This window comes from Fukomys damarensis, unplaced genomic scaffold, assembly GCF_012274545.1.
Source record: "Fukomys damarensis isolate Sample0158 unplaced genomic scaffold, DMR_v1.0_HiC HiC_scaffold_3, whole genome shotgun sequence".
NCBI lineage: Eukaryota > Metazoa > Chordata > Mammalia > Rodentia > Bathyergidae > Fukomys > Fukomys damarensis.
The window spans coordinates 16,674,257-16,698,183 of NW_022900915.1; the positions used below are offsets into that span (position 1 = coordinate 16,674,257).

General features: G+C 43.0%; 3 protein-coding genes across 6 annotated transcripts in view; 1 reads left to right on the forward strand and 2 right to left on the reverse strand.

Moving 5' to 3' along the window:
• Positions 1-625: 625 nt before the first annotated feature.
• Positions 626-15,491, reverse strand: Ik (IK cytokine). The gene is made up of 20 exons (XM_010613840.2): positions 15,367-15,491; positions 14,558-14,624; positions 12,744-12,836; positions 12,199-12,258; positions 10,815-10,982; positions 10,530-10,644; positions 10,017-10,087; positions 9,722-9,768; positions 6,792-6,955; positions 5,385-5,493; positions 4,910-4,949; positions 4,545-4,758; positions 4,299-4,317; positions 3,770-3,848; positions 3,289-3,369; positions 3,013-3,070; positions 1,358-1,446; positions 1,077-1,185; positions 886-920; positions 626-800 (listed from the first exon to the last, which is right to left on the reverse strand). The coding sequence occupies exons 1-20, from the start codon at positions 15,380-15,382 to the stop codon at positions 773-775; spliced, it is 1,662 nt and encodes a 553-aa protein (XP_010612142.1). The 5' UTR covers positions 15,383-15,491; the 3' UTR covers positions 626-772.
• Positions 15,492-15,621: 130 nt separating this feature from the next.
• Ndufa2 (NADH:ubiquinone oxidoreductase subunit A2) lies at positions 15,622-17,799 on the forward strand. The gene is made up of 3 exons (XM_010613837.3): positions 15,622-15,775; positions 15,895-16,001; positions 17,606-17,799. The coding sequence occupies exons 1-3, from the start codon at positions 15,675-15,677 to the stop codon at positions 17,695-17,697; spliced, it is 300 nt and encodes a 99-aa protein (XP_010612139.1). The 5' UTR covers positions 15,622-15,674; the 3' UTR covers positions 17,698-17,799.
• A 79-nt stretch (positions 17,800-17,878) lies between these two features.
• Positions 17,879-23,927, reverse strand: part of Tmco6 (transmembrane and coiled-coil domains 6) — a 6,600-nt gene continuing 551 nt past the window's right edge. Inside the window, exons 3-12 of one of the 4 annotated variants that reach the window (XM_010613838.2) lie at positions 22,383-22,498; positions 22,103-22,286; positions 21,816-21,920; positions 21,563-21,648; positions 21,236-21,352; positions 20,916-21,027; positions 20,621-20,807; positions 18,984-19,078; positions 18,512-18,679; positions 17,879-18,250 (exon numbers count right to left, since the gene is read on the reverse strand). In XM_010613838.2, the coding sequence (XP_010612140.1) occupies positions 18,137-18,250; positions 18,512-18,679; positions 18,984-19,078; positions 20,621-20,807; positions 20,916-21,027; positions 21,236-21,352; positions 21,563-21,648; positions 21,816-21,920; positions 22,103-22,286; positions 22,383-22,498 (1,284 nt within the window). In that variant the 3' untranslated portion in view covers positions 17,879-18,136. Of the gene's footprint in view, positions 18,251-18,511; positions 18,680-18,983; positions 19,079-20,620; positions 20,808-20,915; positions 21,028-21,235; positions 21,353-21,562; positions 21,921-22,102; positions 22,287-22,382; positions 22,505-23,927 lie in introns of all 4 variants that reach the window. The other 3 variants (XM_033767136.1, XM_033767135.1, XM_010613839.3) reach the window with 3 other exon arrangements.

The window sequence follows — 23,927 nt, forward strand, 5'->3', positions numbered from 1 at the left end:
TAAGTTACTAAATTGCCCAAACTTGGCTCAAACTTCTGGGTTTTTTTGGTACCAGGGATCAAGCTCAGGACCTTGAGTTTGCGAGGCAGGTGCAGTGCAACTGAGCTAAATCCCCAGCCCTCACCTCAAACTTTTGATCCTCCTACCTCAGCCTCCCAGATTGCTGGGTTAAATGTATGCACCAAAAAGGGCATGGTGGTGCATGCCTGTGATCCCAGCACTTAGGAGACTGAGGCAGGAGGATCTCCACAAGTTCAAGGCCAGCACAAACTACATAGCTAGACTGTCTCAAAAATTTTTTAAAAAAATAGGTGTATACCACCAAACCCAGCTTTGTGATTTAATGGGTTTCCATTGGTTTGAAATACTGGTGGTATATACATGACTCTCCAATCAGGTGGCCTGTACCACCCAATGGAATTGCCCCAGGCCAACCCAATGGGACAGTTATATATGTACCACCAGTGGGTGGTATAGATGTACCACTGGTGGTTCAGAGTCTCCCAGTAGTGAGACATACAAATTACAGCCCCGTTGTGAAGTGTTCATACAACAGTGCAAATGGCCTCCTGGCGCTCTATCGACCCTTGCGGTGTATGCTCAACACAGAGAAGACAGCAGGTTAACCAATTTTAATGGAATCAAATGATTATACATTAAAATTTTATATACATTAAAAAAAAAACCCCACATTGTAACCTTACTAGGAATTGTAGAAAGAAAGTAGTAGAAAGAACATCCATGTGAAGATTCTCCAGTAGAGACTGGAGATTTAGTATTTTGGTCTTTTCACTTCAACCCTGCAAGGGAAGGAGAAATGAGTCAGCATAAGATCAACACATTAAGAAATTCCAATGAGTCCCACAAAAGAATGCTGCTGCTCACCCATCAGCTTCCATCTTCTTTCTCTTCTCAATAATCTGCAAAATAAACCATGATAGTCTATATTCATGCTACCAATCTAAGCTCACCTGAGGCCCAAGATTTCTCTCTCACTTCCACGGGCCTCCAACCCCTGCATGTTCAAGAATCTGTGGGCCAGTGTCCCCTCCCACCTGAGACAGTACCCGACTTACTGCACTAATCTTCTTCCACTGGCGATCAAGTTCTGCCTTGTCATTGGTTTCCTTAAAGCGCCTCGTTTTTCGTCCTTCAGACATCTTGATACCATACTGGAATGCAGCCCTGAAAAGGGCCATTTGTGAAAAAGGTATTAGGAGTTGCATAGCAGTAGCAAGGTTTTCCCAGAGGGGTCTCTAACCAATGTTCTTGACTACGTACTCTAACCCGGTATAAGCTAGTCTACCCAAATGCCAACTTCTCTCATCCCCACACCCCATATTTAATATCAACTCACTTGGGCAAAGCCTCCTTGTTGTTCATATACTCGCTGTATTCCTCCTGTGTATCAAAGTCCCACCGGCCCAAGGGGCCCTTCTTGTTACCCTGAGGCAAGACAGAATAAGTACATGGGAAAAGACATGTTGGTAGAAAAGGAAATTTAGCCCTTGATTAAAGCCAGATTCTTCCACACACTCAGGTTAAACCATTAATAAATCCTATCCTAACAAATAATATTTCCTATAAATTTACTAAGTGCCAGGCATTATTCTGAAGACTAAAAACATACTAATTCTCACCAAAAAAATCTACAAAGAGGAAATTATATTTCTTTTCTGGATGAAGAAAACAAAGGCAGCTTTAAACACTAAGAGATCATGGCAAGGAGTCCAGCATGGTGACACACACTGTAATCCAAGCTACTTAAGAGGCTAAATCAAAGAGGATTGCCTAGTTTGAGGCACTTCAGACAACTGTGACTGTTAAAAAATACAATTTAGGGCTGGGGATTTAGCTCAGTGATTCCAGTGCCTGCTTCACAAGCCCAAGGACCCCGAGTTCAATCCCCGGTACCAAAAAAACAAAACAAAATTTAAAAAAGAGCTGGGGAGGAAATTCAATGGTAGAGTGCTTGCCTAGTATGAACAAGGTCCTGGGTTCAGTCCCAGTTATGGGGGGAAAAGTCACCAAAGTAATTAATAGCAGAAGGATAAACAAGGGTTAAACTTAACCATGCTCTTAACATTGCAGAACACTGATGAGAAAGGCAGATGAAATTTCTTTACAATTAATGGTGGATTTGTTTTCTTTATTATTTGTATTAGTTCATGTTTTGTTTGTAATACATAATTATATTTATCGTGGGAAATTTGTACATATACATTAACACATCTTCATTCTTTTTTTGGGGGGGTCCCTTTCCCTTCCTATCTCTGCTCCTTCCAACTCTTGTTCCCCTTCCATTTATAGAAGCTCTATTTCCATGTCTTTCTTCAATTCTATCCTTTTTAAATCCCTTTTCCCTTCCCTCACTCCCACTTCCTTAGTGGAAAGGACAGAAGGAACTGTAGTCTTTAGAAAATAGCTGGGACTTATTCTAGCTGACTAACATTTTCCTCTGCTTAATCAAAATTTTCAAAAATAGTAACATTTGAAAATTTTAAGACAGAGGAAAATGTCAATCATGGTTAGAAATCTAGATATTTTCTAAAGACTGCAATTCCTTCTAACCTTTGCACTTGCGTATTAATGCTTGCTTACTTACTGCCAAGGATGCAAATCAAACCCTGATACTCGTTGTTTTTTTTTTGGTTATTTTGAGACAGGGTCTCACTATGTAGTTGAGACTTACCTGGAACTCACTATGTAGCCCAGGCTGGTCTCAAACTCAAAGCAATCCTCCTACCCCAGCCTCCCGAGTGCTGGGATTACAGGCGTGCGCCACCACATCCAGCTACCCTGATACTCACTCGTTGCAGAAAACAGAAAAATAGATTTGGCCCTACCTTATTTCATCTTGTACAGACTCTAAAACACGACCTACAATGCTAATAGTTTTATTGCTATAGCAGAAGAAGGACTCACGAAGTGAGAAAGATTTTGGGGGAATAGAGAAAGAGATATGCTAAAGCAACTACCCAAAGACCCAAAAGCATCTTCTTAATGCCATACCTGGTCCATTTTACTATAATCCACCTCCTCATCACTATCCACAGCCATGTCATCCATCCTAAAGAAAACAGCAGTTGAAAAAGATGCTGTAGTCCCAGACCACTGTGCTTCATGCATCCAAACATTAGGAATGACCACCCCCCTAGACTTCCCATTCAGAACCCAACAGAAGAGTTCATCCAAGTAAGAAGAACCCTTGTATCCCCACAGGTCAATTTTCCACCTCAGTCCTCAACATATTCCCCAGTCATCCCACCCAAACAGGATCCTACATACGTGGCTGGATAGCACTCTGCATAACTGTTGGACATGCCAAAGAAATCACCCAGCTGCTTCTTGTCTTCTGGCTTCTTCAGCATGAAGTATGTTAAAGAAAATATTACAGGGCCGGAGATTTAATTTAGCTCACCTGCCTCACAGGCACAAGGTCCTGAGCGATCCCAGGTGCCAAAAAAAAAAAGAAAGAAAAAGAAAAAAGAAAAAAGAAAGAAAATATTACATAGAATTTCATCTCTTGCAGGAAAGCTTCAGGCAGGGGTTCCAGGAGTAGAGACCTCAACATGAAATACTCCAAGAGCAAGCTGTGAGCTTGAATGAATCCTCTGGCCAAGAGGCAAGGCTTGGTTTTATACCTTTCAAAATCTAGGAAAAAAGGAAAGGTGCAGGTAGGGATAATAGGAAGCTAGACGACAGGGAGAGTTGGAATGAAAAGAGAAAATCTCTCTACAACCTGGAGGCATGTTTAAATAAAGGATATGATTCAGTGCCCTCCCAGCCAGCAGACCCAGCAAACTTTTCATTGATGGACTTGATCAATTCTTTGGCAGAACCCGGTCCTGAGTGGACAGAGAAATCTGGTTAAATTTGAACTAATATTCTGAACCTCGTCCCCACAATAAATTTAAATCTGTAGCTTCATTAAAACCTTTCTAAGGCAACAGATACCTTCTAGCTAACAAAATATTAATCAAATTCTAGATATAACGAGCTACTCTGAGAGGGCAGCAGGGTAACCAGAACATTGACATTCAACACCTGCCTCGTGCCCTCAAAACCTCAGTGCTTGAAGAATTATCTAAGAGCACATACACCCCAGCACTGCCCAGCAAGGTACGGGAACTCCAGATTCATTCTGCCAATTCCATAAAGTAAAATATGGTTAATACAGAGCCCAGATCCAGGATCCAAACCCCACCTTTGTCAGCTTTATACATTACGTCAGACTCTCAGCCCAAGGGATAGCAGAACTGTCAGAGCCAATGCAGGATGCTCTGGATACAACCCACCTTTGTCAACATCCATGGGCTGGAAAGCAAACAAAAACGGAAGTGTCACTATGAAAGAGTCCCACTCATCCCTTCCCAAGTCTGAATCAATTCCTCATCCACCTTCCCCATAACCAGGATGATTCCAACCCTGAGTTGGCCCAGCGGCTGCTATGAAGCCGCAAGACATTATGTATCAGGAAGGCCCCAGGCCCAGCCTGACAAAGAGGTAGCTCCACTACCTGGTGCCAAGCGCCCACATCTCACCTCATCATCCACTTTTGGCTTCTCAAAGTAGCTGTGCCTCTTCTTTTCCTCCTCTCTCTCACGGTCCTGCTCCCGCTCCCGCTCTCGTTCCCGCTCTCGGTCCCGGTCTCTGTCTCTCTCCCGATCACGTTCCCTTTCCCGGTATCTCTCCCGTTCCTTGTCCCGAGGTGTCTTGGTTGTGGAAGGAACATAATCCCCAATGTCTTCAAAAATGCTGGGAAAAAAGATCAGTAGGTGCCAAAGTCACATATATTTCTACTCACCCTGGCCACTTCTACAGATTCTCATACCAACACCTCTCTAAGGAGCCCACAAGAAACAGAACCCTTCCCTCAGATCAGGTGCCTGAGGATAGGACACATTACTTCATGTCAGCCTCGGGAGGTTTCTTCTCTTCCAGCTTCCCTGCAACATAAAGAAAGTAGTCAGGAATACACTCTGAAGTTAATTCCCACTCAGTTACACCACCCACTCAAATTCTCAATGCCCTTTTAAAACTTTTGTTTAAAATGTTGGAATGTTGAACAATACTCTTTCCCTCCTCCTGACCACTACTTTCAGAGTGGATCAAACAGACAGAACCTGGATATTATATACTCATCTTTTTTTTTTGGTACTGGGGATCGAACTCAGGTCCTTCTGCTTGCAAGGCAGGCGGCGGAACCACTGAGCTAAATCCCCAGCCCTTATATAGTCATCTTGCTGGTGCTCACTGCTCCCATTTTTCTCTGCTCCCTGCAAGCCTCCCAATGTACCAAAGACAGAAAGCTCCAGGAGACCTTGGTTCCATCTTCAGATGCCATCTCCCAGTGGGAAACATTTGTCTAATACTCCAGGTACCTTTATCCTTCTTTTTGAGTTTCTTGTTGCGGGTCCCCTGCCTCAGGTATGAAAGGATCTGAGTGAGCTTGCTGATGACAATGTCATTTGTGGTCAGTGTAGTCTGGGCCTGAAAATCCCAAGAAACAAGAATGTAATCACACTGAATAGGAATGTCATTTATTCATTTACTCACTTAACAAATTGAGGGATGATTTACAACTAATCAGGTGGAGATATGGAACGGAGGTATTATGAAAGGACATTCCAGAGAGAAAACAGGATGCACCAAGGTCCTGGGTCAAAAGTGAATCAGAACGTTCAAGAAAGCCAGGATCAGTGGAGAACAAACAACAGGGAGACATGATGAAATGGAGCTAGAAAGGCCAGATGTTGCAGGGACTCATAGGCTCATGGTAAAGATTGTGCTCTTTATCCTAGGAAGAAGAAACCACAGAAAGCTTCTAGAAAACACAAGCTTTTGAGTTCTGTGATAACAGAAAAATTTTGCATTATAAAAGTAAAAAGTATCCAGGCATGGTAGTGCATGCCTATAATCCTAACACTCAGGAGGCTGAGGCAAGAGGATCACTGTGAATTCAAGGCCAGCCTGGGTTACATAGTAAGTTCAAGGCCAGCCTGGACTACACAGCAAGACCCTGTATCAAAAAAGGAAAAAAAAGAAAAAAAGATCACCCTGGCCACAATGGAAGGTGAGAGGGAGAAACTGGGGGCAATGGATGACTACAGAGTAGACAATTCTTACAGGAATGAGTTGAACTCAGGACCTTTGCACTAAACAGCCTCTTTTTTATTTGAGACAGGTCAGTAAGTGGTCCAGGCTGGGATTGAATTTACAATTCTCTCTCCCAGAGTACTAGGACTAAGGTATATGCCACCATGCCTGGCTTAGTGAAGGATTGCTTTTGGGCAGGATAGTCCTGAAGGTTTTTTTTGGTTTTGGTACCAGAGATCAAACTCAGGACCTTGCGCTTATGAGGCAGGTGGCGGCATCACTCAGCTGAATCCCTGGTACATGGCCCCTTGCTTTTGGGGATAAAGAAAAATTATAAAATTGATTGATGGTGCCCCCAAAACTACATGACTATACTAAAAATTATTGAACTGTATACTTTAAGAAAATGAATTATATGGCATGTGAATTATATCTCAATAAAAAGAAATGATTTAATGAACACAAACCAGAGCAGAAGCAGGGGTGGTACAAACAATTAGGGGCCTCTGAATAGTTCTAGCAAGAGACTGTGATTTATGCTGCAATGTTATTGGAAATGAAGAAAGTGAATGGATTCAGTTGAGACTTAGGTGATAAAAGAATGAATAAGACATGGTGATATGATGGATGAGGCAACACTGATTCCCAGGTTTGAAGGTTATGTGACAGGCTCTCAGAACTCTGATACTCACCTCCATGGTGGGACAATCAGCCTTGCTCCGAATAAGAGTAGTGGGGATGTCTGTGTCTGCATACTCATCATCCAGGTCTACCACATAGGCCATGCGACCTGGCAGGAACAACTCGTTCCGCTCATATGCTTTGCTCTTAAAAAGCATACGGTAAACATTGCGGCCTTCAGAAAGGGGAAGAGTAGTTATTAGTCAATGAGAACCTTCTATAACAGCAGCCAAGTCTGTGCAATGGCACGTGGGAGACTGAGGAAATATCACCATAAGTTTAAGGCCACCCTGGGCTACACAGTGAGTTCAAAGTCAATCTGAACTAGTGACCTTTCCCCTACCCTTCCCACCTTCCCTATACCTTTAGCCCTTTTCTTCCTATTTCACATTGTGATGAGGGAAAAGAAAAAAATAGGAGAAAATGGAAATAAAGTGTTTGTAAATGGGGAGGGTGGGGGGGGAAGGGAGGGCAGGGACACGGGGAAAAAACAAGAACCAAGACATGTCATGTAAAGGTACAAGATCCAAATAATTAATTTAACTGTACTGTATCCCTAAAATTTACCAATAAACTCAATGAGGGAAAAAAAAATGAACTACATAGTGAGACCCTGTCTCAAAAAAAGAAACAAAATGGGCCAGGGATTTAGCTCAGTAGTGCCATGCCTATCTTGCAAGCATAAGGCCCTGAGTTTGATCTCAAGTACCAGGGGAAAGAGAGAGAGAGAGACAGACAGAGAGAGAGAGAACAAAACAAACCATTTATTAGGTGTGTACTCTGCACTAGGCACCATGCCAAATGCTGTGCATGATTTGCTTCATTCAATCTTCACAATAGCCCTGTAAGAGTTCATTCTTATCCCCGTTTTGCTACTAAGATACGAAAGCTGAGAATTAAGTGATTTATGTAAAGTAATACAGCTATCAAATAAGAGCAAAAACTGGGAACCACACAGTCCAATATCAAAGCCTGGACTTGCTAAAGTAAATCAGACACACAAGCTTGGACATCACATGGTCTCCCTTTTATGAAAAACTTAATATATAAAGCACGAGATAAAAGACAAATAGGAAATCAGAGAGGAAAAAAACAGAAAAGAAAGTTACTATATTTTAAGTGTGCTTCTGCTCTGGTTTCTAATTTCATTCCAATGTAGTGTGAGAGCTCACTTTGCAAGATTTCCATTTCTTTGAATATGTTAAAGTCTTTACTGTTGCTGTAAGCATGACCTACTTTGAATAAAAATAAATAAATTTCTAAAATAGGAAATTCTATGAAGATAGAAAATAGCTCAGTGTGGCCAGGCGTGGTGGCGCACGCCTGTAATCGCAGTACTCGGGAGGCTGAGGCAGGAGGATCGCTGTGAGTTCGAGACCAGCCTGAGCTACACAGTGAGTTCCACGTCAGTCTCACTACATAGTGAGACCCTGTCTCAAAAAAAAGAAAAAAAGAAAATAGCTCAGTGATTGCCTAGATTTAGTAGGGAGGGACTGAGATGAGAGCTACAAGGCCTCACCTTCTAAAGTAGAGCAAAATCCAAATGTTTCACCAAATAGGTGTATTTCATTTCACTACCCACATGGGTAGAGTGTTTTGTTTAGCGATAACAAAAATGATCTAGACTCACTTGTGGTCACTGTTGTTCAACATTGTCAACATGCTAAAATACACTGAATCATACACTTTAATTTTGTAAATTGTATAGTATGCAAATATTAGTTCAATAAAGCTCTTAATGAAAAAAAAAAATTCCTTGGCTCCCATCCACTCTTCAAGGCCTCCTCAAGGACTCTGCGTGCCTGCACTGTATGAGGCCCTGTGAGGAACAAGGGTGAAATTTAAGGTATTATAACACAAAGACAGCTATGCCACATGCTCAATATTATAGGCATGTTATGTATTACAATTCTCTTCTTTCCTACAGTAATCCCAAGTGGTTAACATGAAACCAATTTTTATATAGGACCTAATAAAAAAGCAAGGTCAGTTGGCTAAAATTATGCACCTACTTACCATGGTCTCAGCTTTAATCACTAAAGATGCTACCTTCTTTAACGCATATGTTCCAAACTGAAGGAGCTTCCAATCTAACTCAGCAGATATAAATAACATGTGGAATAATTAAATCCATGTTGGGTTTTTACCCACAGCTCTGGGAATCAAACCCAGGGCTGCAGGGTGTGGTGGCGGATGCCTATAATCCCAGCACTCTGGAGGCTGAGCCAGGAGGATCCCTGCAAGTTCGAGACCAGCATGGGCTACAAAGTGAGGGCAGTTTGAACTACACAGTGACACCGTCTCAAAAAAAAAGGAGGCCGGATTTAGCTCAGTGGTGCAGCCACTTGCCTTGCAAGCTCAAGGACCCGAGTTTGAGCCCCGGTACCAAAAAAAAAAAAAAGGATAACCAATAAACTCAATGACACAAAAAAAGAAAAAAAGAAGAAGCTAAGACAGAAGTGACAAGAGCTAGGTTAAGGCATGTCACAGCATCAGGAAGCTGGGACATACTTGACAGAATTGCTGTGTGAGATTTTGGTCTTCCACGTCACCACACGGGAATGTGTGGGGCAGCTGCAATTGAGAAGTCAAGGGAGGGCAGGGGTAAGGGGAAAAGATGAGAACCAAGACCTGTCATGTAAAGGTACAAGAGCCCAATAATGAATATAACTGTACCGTACACCTAAAATGTACCAATAAACTCAATGAGGAAACAAACAAACAAACCCAGGGCTTTGCACACGCTAGACAAATCCTCTACTACTGAGTTACATCCACAGCCCTTGTGTCTGAGTTCTAGTATATCTTATGGAAACTAGCTTGTTTGGGGGACAAAAAGAAGAAAAGAGGCTAAGTAGAAGAAGAAACATATCTTGATGACAGCATTAAATTCCCTACAATTCACCTAGAATGCACAGTTACTAGTGTAGAAACTACTCACCCAGACGTGTTTTAAACTCAATTTTGTTTTCAGGATCCTCATCTTTCCTGAAAAGACAAACATCATCATCAGTATTTTTTTAATAATTTTGTTCCTACTTTAGAACCCAGCTTTCTAAACTTTCAACCATTCCCTGATACAGTGGTACCTCAATTCATGAACTTAAATTGTTCTACAATTTTGGAAAAGATGGCCACATTTATGTTTGTGCGGGGAAGAAGGCTGAGGATGTCACCTGATGCAGAGTTTGCAAACAAAAGTGTTTATGAACTGAGGTACTGCTGTATTTATTTACTTGGTTTCTTTCTGGGGCTTCTCCATCAGTTCCTCTTCTTCCTTCTCTTTGCTGGCAATCTCAGCTCGTACCTAACAGGAAAGCAAGTACTACTAAGATATTCGCACTTTATGTACTGAACTTTATTTACTGAACATCCATTGTACATTATGCCAGGAAAAAAATACAGCAGACATACTGTTCTTACTACGAGAGTTTATAGCAGGAAAGACAGAAATTTCAACAAAGTGTAATAACTATTTTAAGTGAATTAGAAGAGCTATGCACAGATACAGGAAAGAGTTGAGGGGTAAGGGACTTAACACTGGATGACCATGGAAGGCATTCCCAAGTAAATAAAATTTAAGTTGATACTGAAGAAGGAATAGTATGTCTTGCAGAAAGACCACATCTAGCCCTTCCTATAGACTAGATGGTCAGTCTTAAGAGTTATCTTCCTCCTCATTTTACCAAGGCCCAGACAAGAGCTCTCAGCACTCCAGTATTACTCCCTATCTGTTCACCAGGTCTCACCTTCTGAAGCAGAGCAAAATCTAAGCCTTTCACCAAATGGGTGTGTTCCATGTCACCACCCAAGAATTTGGATTCTTGGATCAACTGTCTTCTCTTCTCTGCAGCTGATTTGTCCCTGTATAATGATAAAAAGTCACACTAGAACAGTTCTTTGTAAGTAGCAAGTGCTTCCTGAAATACCTTAGTGTGAATTCCAAAGCAGAACATGTAGGAGGAAGAGTTTACACTGGGATTGTCTGGTTCCAAGATGCTGAGGGAAGATGCACTGGCTTCTTCGGTACTCACGCTTCAGCAGTGGGCCCCACAGCCCTGTAGTTAGCCGTGGTGCTAATAAGTTCAGTTTCCTCATAATCTTTGTTCACACCATCTCTCCGTTCCTTCGCACGGTCCCGGTACTTCTCTGCTAGTTCTCTCTCTCTCTCAATTTCTTGTTGGCGTAGTTTGGCATAGTAACTGTGATCAGAGAAAGCAAATATGTAAGACTCAACAGCTGCTATGTAATGATCAAAAGAATTATTTCTGCCTGTTTCTCTGTATTTTCATCCATCCCTCAAAGTGAAAACTATGTATGTCCTAAGAGAACTGGGGCTACTTCTTAACATTCCTCATATAAAAACTACAATTTCTTCCAGCTCACAGATACTGTTCCAGCGGCACCGAGATACTCCAGCTGTCACTCTTTAATGCCACCTAATTCTACTGATTCTCTATAGCAACGAGGGACTTTTCCATACACAATCAAAAAAAATCTTCAACATAAATATTTTTTGGACACAGGGTCTCACTATGTCATCCAGGCCAGCCTTGAACTCACTATGTAGCCCAGAATGGCCTTGAACTCATGCTCATCTTGCTAGTTTCCCAACTGCTGGGATTACTGGCACACACCGGCATCTCTGAATTTTTATTACCTTTGAAATTTCAACTAAAATAATTCATTTCTTATTATTCTACCCTCAGAAGACAAGAAAATCAAAGTAGCAGCTCTACAAAGTTTAATATTATATAAAAGTGATAACAATGATGATGATAACAGCCAGGATTTAATAGGTGGTATCATAAGCCAGGCACCAATTCTAAGCATGCACAAACACTAACAAGAGTCTATTGCCGGTCGTGGTGGCGCACACCTGTAATCCCAGCACTTGGGAGGCTGAGGCAGGAGGATCACTGGGAGTTTGAGACCAGCCTGGGCTACATAGAGAGTTTCAGGTCAGACTCAACTACATAGTAAGACCCTGTCTCAAAAAACCAAAAAAAAAAAAAAAAAGTCTATTATTCTCTAGATTCCGCCCCCCCGCCTTTTTTTTTTGGTGGTACTAGAGATTGAACCCCAGGCCTCACAATTGGCTACATCCCCAGCTCTTTTTTTGCCTCCCAAAGAGTGCTGGGATCACAGGTGTGCGCCACGATGCCTGGTCTGTTATCTATATTCTACCCATGGATTGAAAGGTTGAACAAAATATTCAAGGTTATCCAGTTAAAAACTGATAGAGATGATACTAAAATACACTAAGGCTGACTCCAAAACCATACACTGCCACTCTTAAGTATCACTCTCTTAATTAAGAAAGCAGAGAATCTCAAGACAACAAATGAAAATCTTAGCCTCTACTCCCTTCCCTTAAACATTGTCTTAAAACCCAACAGCCCTTCACCCTTTCTCCACCTTTTCTTCTTCCTCCTTCGTGCAGCAGGGTCTTCATCCTCATTGTACTCTCTTGGCATCCTATAATGGACAGAAAAATCACTAACAGTAAAATATTGCCCCAACCTGGAGAACTCCAAGAAGTGGCCATAAAGATTTAAAAAAATAATAATAATAAATAAAAAGCCTAGAATACCGACCAAAGCCACAGTTTCAATCAGACAGATAAACATCAATATCAGTTCTCAAACATTATAAAGCATTAATATACATCTATGGGACTATTAAAACTACATGGTCCCAAATATCCATCCCAGAAAGTCTGAGTCCATGGGGATGGAACAGGCCAAAACTGTTCATTCGCACCAGCAACTCTGGTACAAGAGGAATATACCCTCAGAAACAATGAGAACACAGGGCATCTCAGTCATCACTGGAGCTTCAATCTTCACAGGGAGACTTCAAAAAGAACCAGACTTTCAACTCCTAAGACTTTCTGGTTCAGTACAAAAGGATAGACAGAAGCAAAGGAGATAGAAGAGAGACTGGGTCACCTGAGGACTTACTCATGATGACGTGACTTAGAAGGTGGTGCAGAAGTAGGTGCAGCCCTTGGGGTCATGAGAAGTTTCCTGAAGTCTTCATTGGTGAGTTTAGATCTAGAAGAGAAGGCAAAGATTTTTAAAATTAATACCCAACAGGAAATGAAACAGGAACATGTAAACATCATGCTTAACTAGAAACCAGAGAGGGATGAAGATTTAGCTCAGTGGTGCTGCGCCTGCCTCACAAGTGCAAGGTCCTGAGTTCGATTCCTTATCCCCAAAAAATAAACCAAAAAAATACAAAGTAAAGTAAATCAGTGTAACTAATTTGGAACACAATTTGGCACTCTGTTAAAATTTAAGTGTATATATTGTATGGGTTTTTTTGTTGTTGTTTTTTTGTTTTTGGTACAGGGAATCAAACTCAGGTCCTTGTGCTTATGAGGCAGGGAGTCGCACCACTGAGCTAAATTTTTTTTTTTTTTTTTTTTTTTTTTTTTTTTGGTACAAGGGATCAAATTCAGGACCTTGCACTTGCGAGGGGTGGGTGCCACTGAGCTAAATCCCCAGCCCTAAGTGTATATATCGTATGAAGAATCAGGAACTTCATTAATCTATATTTAGCTCAGCCAATTGTCATGTAAAAGAGGTTCAACTATAGCCCTGAAAATAATAAAAAGTAGTAAGAACCTAAATGTCCCTTAATCAGAGATTTACTAAACAAACTGTGATAGTGTATTCCATATGTGGGACAGATAACATTGATGGTACAAGCAAAATTTTAATTAGCACACCCACTAGTACTCCTTGATAAACTAGAGTCAGACTCCTTTAAGTCCTCTTGACTAGAGCGCTTCCTTGGCCTGTTGATCCTAGTCTTAAAAGAACTCTGTTAATTTATCAAGAATTTCCCCATTTTTGATATCCAGTCAAGCTTTCCTTCCCCTGTCTTTGATATCTAACCAAGTTCTTCCCTCAAAGAAACACTTTATTGAAAACGACTAGAACAGGATTCAATACTATTGCAATAAGAGAGACAAACTGAGCTTAACTCCAGCAGAAACAAGTGAGGATTTAAAGGAAATTACTAACAGGAACTTGGCTAAGTATTGGAGAGGGTTCTTAACTCTATGCTATAAATGGGCTTAGTAAACCAAGGACAAAGCCTGGTCAAAAATATATTCTTGGAACCTGACAAGTTTGGTCAATAAGGGAGTCACTTTCGTGAAAAAAAATTCCAAGACACGGAATGGGATTTTAAAAATTTGCAAAACGATATGTATTGTATAGCATCATTTAAATTTTTAACTTGTAAAACAATGATATATTTTCCTCAGATAAGTATGTATGCATATAAATGTGTTAGGAGTAGGAGAAAAAGACACACATTTAAAAAAAGAGGGCTGGGGGATTTAGCTCAGTGGTTCCACAGCCTGCCTCTCAAGCTCAAGGTCCTGAGTTTGATCCTTGGTACCAAAAAAAAAAAGGGGGTGGGGACTGTGTTTACCTCCAAGAAAGGAACTGGAATTGGGCAGGTTATCAAAGATTTTACCCTTTTTTCCCAATGTTTTAATTTTGTACAGGAAGAATTAATTCTCATATAATACGCTGTTCTCACAGTTAAGGAACAATCACTTTCCTTGTCAGAATTTCTCCTCTAATACTCCTATGCAAGGGGCCTAATCCACTTAAGGTTCACAGAAATAGCAAGCCAAGTGGTATGATCTCTTGACCGTTCTTATTAACGAGATATTAAAAATTCTCTCACCACCAGCAAGACCACCCCCCTGACTTATTGCTCATCTCAATTCCATAATCCTAAAGCAAATACTCACTGGTGAAAGGAATGAGGATCATCCACATCATGGCCATCTGGGGCCAAAGGATTGGAGAACGGCTCACCTAAAAAAACAAAATTACCCTTCAGATTATCAATCTTTGTGTCTGGTCCTTTGGAAAAACTGAGGATTACAGCAGAGAACAATATAAAAGCAAGCCAAAGAGATGCAGTGTCAATACAATGTAATATGGCCGGTCATGGTGGCGTACGACTATAATCCCAGCACTCGGGAGGCTGAGGCAGGAGAGTCCCCGTAAGTTTGAGGCCAGCCTGGGTTACATAGTGAATACAAAGCCACCCTGCACTACACAGGGAGGCCTTGCGCAAAAACAAACAAACAAAAAATCATAACAAGGGGCTATGACAGCACAGAAGGGCTTCTTGAAACTGAGCTAGAGGGTTAGCAAAGACTTTGCTTAAGATCACATCTAAAATGCTGTATGAAGGATCTGGCGCAGTGGCAAACGTCTGCAATCTCAGCTACTAGAGCGTGAACAGGATGGCGAGTTCAAGGCTAGATGGGCAACAAAAGACCCACGTCTCAAAAACAATAAAAGGTAAGAAATGAACAGGAGCAACACACTAGTTAAGTAAGAAAGCGCTGGGGGCGGGAGGTGAAGACAGAGTCGCCCGTAGTCCTGTGGCTTGGGGAGGGTCTACAGCTGTCTGGCCTCTCTCGGAGCCGGAAGGATTCGCCAGGCTGTGAGCGTTACGCAACACCGGTTAAATTTAGTAGTCAAAATACAGCGCCAAACCGCCCTAGTCCCGAGGAGAATGAAAAAGAAGAAATGAGCCGAGTCTTACTATCTCGCTCCGGCATTTTGTCGGAGTCTCAACACCAGCGAGTATCCAACCTCTGACAACAAAACCACTGCGAGACTTTTTTACCACAATGCGCCTCGAAAATCAACCATAGTGCTTTGCGTTCCGAGCCTCTGCTTCCTCCCTCTCCCATTGGTCCCAGCCAGCGCGCAAAGAAATACAGCCCCCTAGAATGTTTTCATTTCATTGGCTAAACTTTATCCCGCCCCTCTGGTCATCCAGTTCACTATTGGTCCGGCTGAAGAATTTGGCCGGAAAGTCTGGGCCTGGGATTTCAGTAATAAGTGGAGATGGCGGCGGCTGCTGCCGGTAGAACGGTTGGGACAAAATTGGGCCTCCGTGAGATTCGAATCCACTTATGCCAGCGCTCACCCAGCAGCCAGGGTGTCAGGTGAGGCGCGGCGGGGTGAAGCGGGCGGGTTGGGGGATACCGAGGTCAAGACCTCGACCTTCAGATGTTTTGGGAAGCCCGCGTCCACTGTACGCGCAGCGCTCTCTCCGGCCCCGCAGGGACTTCATCGAGAAACGCTATGTGGAGCTGAAGAAGGCGAACCCTGACCTTCCTATTCTAATCCGCGAATGTTCCGATGTTCAGCCCAAACTGTGGGCCCGCTACGGTGAGTGCGGGGCGCTCCGGGTGTGGGAGAAAGCCGTCCAAGGTCGCACAAAAACCTGTGGAGAGACTCGTACTTAAGCCACGCGTTTCCGATGAAAACTTAACATTCGCGGGCGTGATGCTTTGTATCCCGGGTAACATCTGTATAGGCTCTGGCCAGGACTTTTGTGGGGTCCAGGAGTTATGTAGGTTAGAATTGGCTGCAGGTGTGATGGCCCACGCCTGTAATCTCAGCATTCAGGAAGCTGAAGTAGGATTGCCAGAGTTCGAGGCCAGCTGGTCTACGTCACGAAACACTTATATCCAGAAAAAAGGCTCCAGGTAAGAAAAAAAAAATGCCATTCAGTTTCTGTCTGCATAGGTCCTTTCAAATTACAGTGCATATGTAGGTACTGAGAATCTGTGTTGAGCACATAATGTGCTGATTTACTGCCTAAATTTCATTTAATCTTGATTAATCGGGGTGGATTGTTTTTTCCTGTTTTAAAGATTAAAAAACTGAATCAAAACATTATGAAACATAGTTAAAACTATGCAGCTAGTGTATAACAGGATTGAGCCTTTACATTTGTCCCCTTTCTTAGCACTTCATTAGCTGACTCCTTATTCCTAAATTGTCATTTGTGTCTGACTACATCTCTCTTCACTCTGTGTGTGTGTGGTACTTGGGATCAAACTCAGGACCTGTTTACCAGGCAGGTGCAGCACTACTGAACTATATCCCTGGCCTACATCTCACTTCAAAAGGCATTCCCTGACTAGGAATGTAATACTGTCACAGCCCCTTTATCATGTTCCAGTTTATCACAATCTGAACATTGATGCTTTCTAACACAAAGGTATGCAATAGTTGTAGTTACATGCAGTAAGATTTGTTTTTCACTACACTCTGCCCTAGGAGTGTCTGGGGGTGGGAGTCCTAAAGCAAGTTGGGTCTAACTGGACATCTGTAGTATGTCATACACAACACATACACAAAACACTAATGTTGGAGTTAATAATTGAAGAAAAGGTTCTCTCCCTTAAAGCCAGTAGACTGAGACACATAAGTAACTTCATTGTGCCACATATTATGTCAGATGTACTGTGGGAACCTAACCCAGAGCTAGGCGTATATAATATACCGCCTACCGTGGTTAATGAAAAATGTCTTACTATGACCATTAAAGTCTCCCTGAAATATCTTTCTTCTCAAAATCCTTCTTCGACCTAGGCTTCCTTGGTGTATTTTAAAACTTACTAGATTAAAGGCTGGGACTATAGCTCAGAGGAGCTGCAAAGTCCTGAGTTCAAACCCTGGTACCAAAAAGAAAAAAATTCATTGGATTAATTCTAGGCACACTAAATTCATCTTGATCTAATCTCTTTAATGTCTTGCCCATCCTAACATTATAATTTGGTAGCCCCAAACTGAGCATGGTGATACCTACCTGTAACCCCAGCATTCAGGAGGCAAAGGGAAATTGCTTTGAATGAGACCAGCCTAGGCTATATAGTGAATTGAAGACCAGCCTGACTATAGAGAGAGACCTTGTCTCAAAAAAACCAAGACACTTGATAATCCCATGGTGCAGAGTATATATTTTGTAATCTTTCTCTCCTCAGCATTTGGCCAAGAGAAGAATGTCTCTTTGAACAACTTCAGTGCTGATCAGGTAACCAGAGCCCTGGAAAACGTACTGAGTGGCAAAGCTTGAAGCCTTCACTAAGGATTATGACCAAGACCCCCAGAAATCTGGGCTCTGCTAGACAGTACAATGAGAAAATGTGTTCTTATAAAGCCTGTGCTGTAAAATGCTGCTTTGGGGTATTCTTTTCCTTGTTTTAACCTCTATTCCTTGTACAATCACAGGGCAAAGCAGTTTAATATAAAAATAAAACTTTTATTGTTTTCATCAAAAGCCACCAGCTGACATGGGTGGGGGGAATCCAAGGCCCCAGAACAAATACACTATATATCAGTTCCCCTCTGGTCCTCCTGTTTGAACAATGTGGTAAGAGAAGGAGCTACAGTCCAAAGTCTTAAATAAGGTATGGGAACAGAAAGTAAGACTTCATAATGGTCCTAACCTTCCTGAAAGAAAATGAGCAAGGACGCTGGTGAGATGGTTGAGTGTGTGATATTGAGAAGTCAAGTCAGCAACGAAGAGCTGTCTGTCGGAGAGCACGCACTCGATCCTGAAGCTGGACTTCCTCCTGGTGCTTTTCCAAGGCCTGCAGCCCAGACTGCTGCAAGAAGGCCTGGGCAGCCTGGGGCCAGGAAAGAAAGACTCAACACCTGGGTCCCTGTTCCCTAAGACTCAATCCTCCTAGCCTTATGGATTAGCCTACTTCTTGGTGAGCTCTTGGAAAAGGGTTCATTCCTAACAAGATGATAAAGGTTCGAACATACAGCCCATGTGGGCTAGTCCAGCTTGGAGAAATGTCCATAGGTGGGACTGTAACAAGAGACCATAGTGACTCTAGAGACTTCTGAGAAGGGGAGATGCGAGGCCAGGGCCAGAAACATACCTCTGGCTGATAGAAGAACAGCAGCTGCAGCAGCTCCAAACTCTGGCTTACTACTTCAGTATCTGACAGGGCCATCGTGTTTAGCAAGCAGGGGAGTAGGGGCCCTGGCCACAGCTGCTGGCAGTAAGCTGGACCCTTCTCTGCCACATTGCATAGAACTGTGAGCACCTGCAGAGACATGTATACAATCCTCCAAAGAAGGAAAACAAGATGATGATAGGCAGTTCAGGCCCACACACCATACCAAGCTCTTGTAAGCACATTCTTTAATCCCCATAGCTAACTCAGGTACTTTTACCCCAGTTACATGTAAAGAGGCTGGTTGGTTGATTTGCACAGGGAAAGTAGTAATCTAGGAACTGACAGACTGGTAGCTCTTAAGTCATAATACACCACAAAGAGTACTGAGAACTAAGGACTTCGTGTTTACTCTTTAATAAGCAGATCTTAGACTTATGACCCCAATACATACCAGTACGCTCACCACGTTAGACAATGACAACAGTTGCAAGAGGGGTTCAATCAGGTCCAGCGAGAGCAAGGAAGTACACAAAGTAGGACTGTTTGCTGGAGAGGAAAATGTCAATATGAAGTACCTTACACTAGGGACTAAACTATTCCCCTCAATGCTACCAACCAAGGCCTAGGTCATGAGTAAGCATTCCCTTACTACTAGGTCTAGGCCCTACTCAGTCTGAAGAAAAAACCACTTGTTGTCCAGATGGTTGGTCTACAGAGCTCTATGGACAGAATGCCTGTCTGCTTATGCTAACTCCTACAGCATGTGTCTCTGAGTTCTTAACCCCATCCCCATCATGAAGCCCTTAAATACCATTTGGTCTCCAAGAAGGCAAGAGTATCAGGGACTTCTTTCACTATGACTTGGGACTGGACCTCCCTGGATTTCTGACAAAGTTTAGAGAGGACTGGACTCCTGAGATACCTGCCCTGTTGGCAGCCGTGAAGCCCCCTGTTCTGGCTATTCTCCAGCCCCGTTGGATTTTTTTTTTTTTTTTTTATTCTTTTGGTTCCAGGGAGCGAACTCAGGTCCTTGCACTTGCAAGGCAGGTGGTGGAACCACTGGGCTAAATCCCCGGCCCTCCAGCCTCAATGGAGAAGTTTTACTTATACTTCTGTCTCCAAGAACTTCGGGGGGTGGGTAGCTACCACCAGGAGACTGAACAAGCCAGAAAGGGAAAGATTCTGTTTGTGGAAGGTATATACATTTACTAAATAAAACAAATACATGTATCTGAGGTGGCTAGTATGTGAGCATGTGCATACTGGTAAATTCAGCAGAACAATGTATGTGTTCTACCAACATTCCTTGGTGCGTCACACATGCATTAATCCATGTGTATGTGTGGGTGTCGCTAACTGTACTTTCAGTGTCCCTCCTCCATGGACCCAAGTTTGGTGTGGCCATCTTTCCCCAAAATCCTGAATACTGACTAGGTCAGGCAAGAAGGCTAGGTGCATTTTCATCCTTATAGGATTTTTTTTTTTTTTTTTTTTTTTTTTTTTTTTTTTTTTTTTTTTTTTTTTTTTTTTTTTTTTTTTTTGGTACCAGGGATCAAACTCAGGACCTTGTGCTTGCCAGGCAAGTGGCAGAACCACTGAGCTAAATCCCCAGCCCCTTAAAGGATTTTCTGATCAAAATATTTATTAAAATATTTCACTTCAGTGGAGTATTAATAAGGCTTCTTTGGCAAGCCTGAGGAACAAGCAAAGGGTAGGAGGGTGTGGGGCCGATACTGTACCTCCCTACACTCTGAGCTGTCCTTTTGCTCCACCCTGAAGGATCTCAGGTCTGAGCAATTTACTTATTGGGAAAGACTCTCCAGGGAGTCACTTCAGGGTTCCAGATGCCCACCTAGATGGATGTGAGGTGGGAGATTGTAAGTAGGAAGGCTTTCACTGACAGGATTCAGGAGAGGTGGCTTAAGGACCTCCCTCAATCCAGACTGCATGGGCCCCTCCTGAGATACTGAAGAGCCCCTCCCCCTTCCAACCTGTATTTTAGTTTCCTAACAGCTTCATTCCCTCCTGTTTTGGTTTTAATATTTTGATGATGTTAAAATAAAGGTGTGGACAGATTGTGGCACATACCAGTGAGATTGTTGAGGAGCCAGAGGCCCTCAGGAAGCAGGCTGGGCTGTTTCTGAAGGAAGAACTCAAGTAGGATAAATAAGGCTGCCACAATGCGTTCATCTCTGAGCTGCATTTGACCTCCCACATCCTCTACAGCCACCTCTGCTAGCAGGTTGCTTAGACACCGAATCACAGGGCATGCAAGCTGCAAAGACAAACAGGATCAGGTGTGAGGAAGAAGGTGTTACTGGACACTAGAAGGGCAGAGGCTGAAGAAATGTCTCCCAGATTTTGACCTGTCCTTTCCACCTACCAGCTCCAGTCCTGCATTCTCCATTCTCTGGACAACCTCAGCCAAGTCCAACAGCAGCAGAACCAGAGTAGACAGAGCCCCATGGGTAATAAGTAAGGTGTTGTTGACCTGGCTGAGCAACAGAAAGCAAGCAGTCTATGTCAGTCAGTCCCATCTTTAAGCTGAGAAACTGCCTAAGTCTGTGGGTTCCCTGGGCAAAAAAGACCATGGAGTAAAAACACTATAGCAATTCCAGAAAATGGCATTCAACACCCAAGATGACATCTAAGGGAAAGATCTCTAGCATCTTCTCAAGTGACCTGTGTTACCTGCGGTGTTACCTGCAGATAATATAGTGAAGACACCATGCAAACTCCACAGTTACCCCAGGGCTCAGTTTTGGGCCTGGTTGCATCAACTGTAGCATGTGTTGGAGCAGAGTAGAATCCAGGACACAACTGTCAAGAGAAATATGGCTGTGAGTAGGAACCATAGAGATGGTTCTTCCCAAACCCTTATTATCAAAGAGAAAGTGACTAAATCCAAAGCTCCTCCTAACTAGATAAAAACTGTTAAAATGTGCAACAGCTTGGAAATCAGGTCTGATCACACCGTGCTATCAAGAGGTTCAACCTTAGCTGAATATCTAGAGATATAGTTTTACTTACGGAATGATCTTCTCTGGAGCTTCCTTAGCCTGCAGAAGCTGAGACAATGTATATCCAACAGCTTCCAGAACAGCCACGTGGGGGGACTAGAAGCAGACAGGGTAGCGATCTGACTTTGGAAGTTAGGTTATAAGGCCACTTGAGACTTTCAGCCATTTGGAATGGAAGTGTGAGTGACCTCCTTAAAGCCAGTAGGGCATACAGGAAGGAGCAAAGGGTGGCTTTCCCAGGGACAGGGAAAGGAGGCACTCACCTGGATGCAGGAGGCCAAAGCTGGAACAATGCCCTGCGGCAGGAGCTGCCTTCTCACAGCCTCACTCTCCACAATCAAGTTCCCCAGGGTATACAGACACAGCTCCTGAGAATGGGCAACCATAGCACTGGGTTGGGCTCACCTTAAACCTCACAAGAGTGATGAACAGTGTGTCCACTACTGTGGACAATGCTCCCCCACACACACTTATCTGCCAGTTCAAACTAGACCCAGAAGCATTATTTTAAAATTTAAGCCCAAAACAAAGTAGTAGGGACAGGGCTTACTATGAAGTCTGAACTGTGACCGGAGAGGTAGGTGAGGAGATAAGAAGTAGCTGGCAGGCAGGCTTCAGCCACCACAGACTGCTCAGAATGAGAGAGTTCATGAAGACACCGAGCCGCCTCAAGCTGCAACAGGGCTCGGTTGCAGGTCAGGAGCCCAACCAGGGTCCGCATGCTGCCCTCCAGCCTACATGATCACACACCAGAGCTCTGATAAGCCTGTGGTCCAGCCACTCCTGTCCCTTCAGAGCTCTGGCCAACCACTCACACCACCCGCACTGACCGGATGAAAGTTTGCTGTGTCTCAAGGTGCTGCAAGCCTCGACGAAGACTAATCAGAGCCTTCTCTCTCTCCTTTTCCTCTGACCCCCGCTGGGCCAGTTGGAGGAACTGATGGATCTAAGGCTCAAGACAGACGACAGAAGACTCAACAGGCAGAAAGCAAATCCTGTGTCCCTCTCTGCCCATTTCACCTGTGGGACCTCCACTATCACACCATTTCTCGAACTTATCATTAACCCTAATACAGCTAATAGCTACCCATCCTGCAGGGGAGCACACAGGTAGGGAACCAGAGCTAAGGACTGACACCAGCCCTGTCCCTTACTCTACAAAGTTTCTTCACCTGAAAAAAAAGAATGACAGTGTCTACCTTCTTATAGGAGTATTTCAAGGGTAACATTTAAGCTTCTCGGCCTGACAAACCCTACTCTCTAGACTAGTGAAGGCAAACTTTTTAGAGAATGAGTGCCAAAACCCACTTATTTATCACAAAGTGGCAACACTGCAAATTAAACCTGAATACAGGGGTTTTAGTTTTAGAAAAAACTCCACATTAACATCTTCCGTCTTAAAAGAAAAACACAACATGGGTCCAATAGGTTCACCACTGCTGCTCCAGACATTTCCCCTCACACAACCTACAACCCAGCAACACTCAGCATAACATGACTTGTATTTTAACACTTCCACGCTTTTGCACATTTATTTCCCTTCCCTGGGTTACCCTGTCCAGATTCCCACTCCCTTCAGATAGTTCACTGTCGCCTCAGAAAGATTAGCTCTTTCAGCCTTTCTTTGGCAGACTTAGAGGAGTTTCTCTTGTGCCTCATGTTTCCTTCCATTATGCTAGGTGGTAGCAAAACTGTCTCCTTCACTGGTCTGTGAGCATTTCAAAGAAAAGAACTCTGTCTTTTCATCTTTGTATACCTTAATGCCCTGCATAATGTCCTGGCATAAAGTAAGCACACAATCAATAAGTAGTATGGACAAGGCATAAGTGCTGTGTGAACTGAATATGTAAGCTCAAGCAATACAAACACAAGGTATATCCAATGCCTGCTGTACGTATAAACCTTTTTATGTATTCATTCAATAAATAATATCCAAGACAGAAGATAAGTTGCCAAGATAGAAAAGGGATCCACTTTGGATGAGGCAAATGCAAAGACCTTGAGAAAGCAAAGGGAGAATGTTGTACTAAGAACTGAACAGAGACAGTGGTTGGTATGAGTAAGTTGATAAGTTTAGAGTTAGGCACAGGTTAACGAGGGCTTTGCAGGTCATAGAATTTTGGTCTCTGTTTTCAAAATACACACTGAAGGTGACAGGTGTAGAACAACGTTTTAGTAACCAACTATAGAAAGGATCCCTGATGCCGGGAGTGGTGGCGCACACCTGTAATCCCAGCACTCGGGAGGCTGAGGCAGGAGGATCATTGTGGGTTCAAGACCAGCCTGGGCTACATAGTGAGTTCCAGGTCAGTCTCAACTACATAGTGAGACCCTGTCTCAACAAAACAAAACAAAACAAAACAAAAAAAAAAAAG

What these genes read in the sequence shown, in the direction of transcription:
- Ik (XM_010613840.2), bottom strand. An exon ending in TCTAAGTCACGTCATCATGA is followed by an intron (nt 12,259 to 12,743) that starts GTAAGTCCTCAG and finishes TGTCCATTATAG; the next exon opens with GATGCCAAGAGAGTACAATG. An exon ending in ATTATAGTAAAATGGACCAG is followed by an intron (nt 1,447 to 3,012) that starts GTATGGCATTAA and finishes GTCTTGCCTCAG; the next exon opens with GGTAACAAGAAGGGCCCCTT.
- Ndufa2 (XM_010613837.3), top strand. Translation starts at nt 15,675, where the DNA reads ATGGCGGCGGCTGCTGCCGGTAGAACGGTTGGGACAAAATTGGGCCTC. An exon ending in CCCAGCAGCCAGGGTGTCAG is followed by an intron (nt 15,776 to 15,894) that starts GTGAGGCGCGGC and finishes CCGGCCCCGCAG; the next exon opens with GGACTTCATCGAGAAACGCT. An exon ending in CAAACTGTGGGCCCGCTACG is followed by an intron (nt 16,002 to 17,605) that starts GTGAGTGCGGGG and finishes TTCTCTCCTCAG; the next exon opens with CATTTGGCCAAGAGAAGAAT.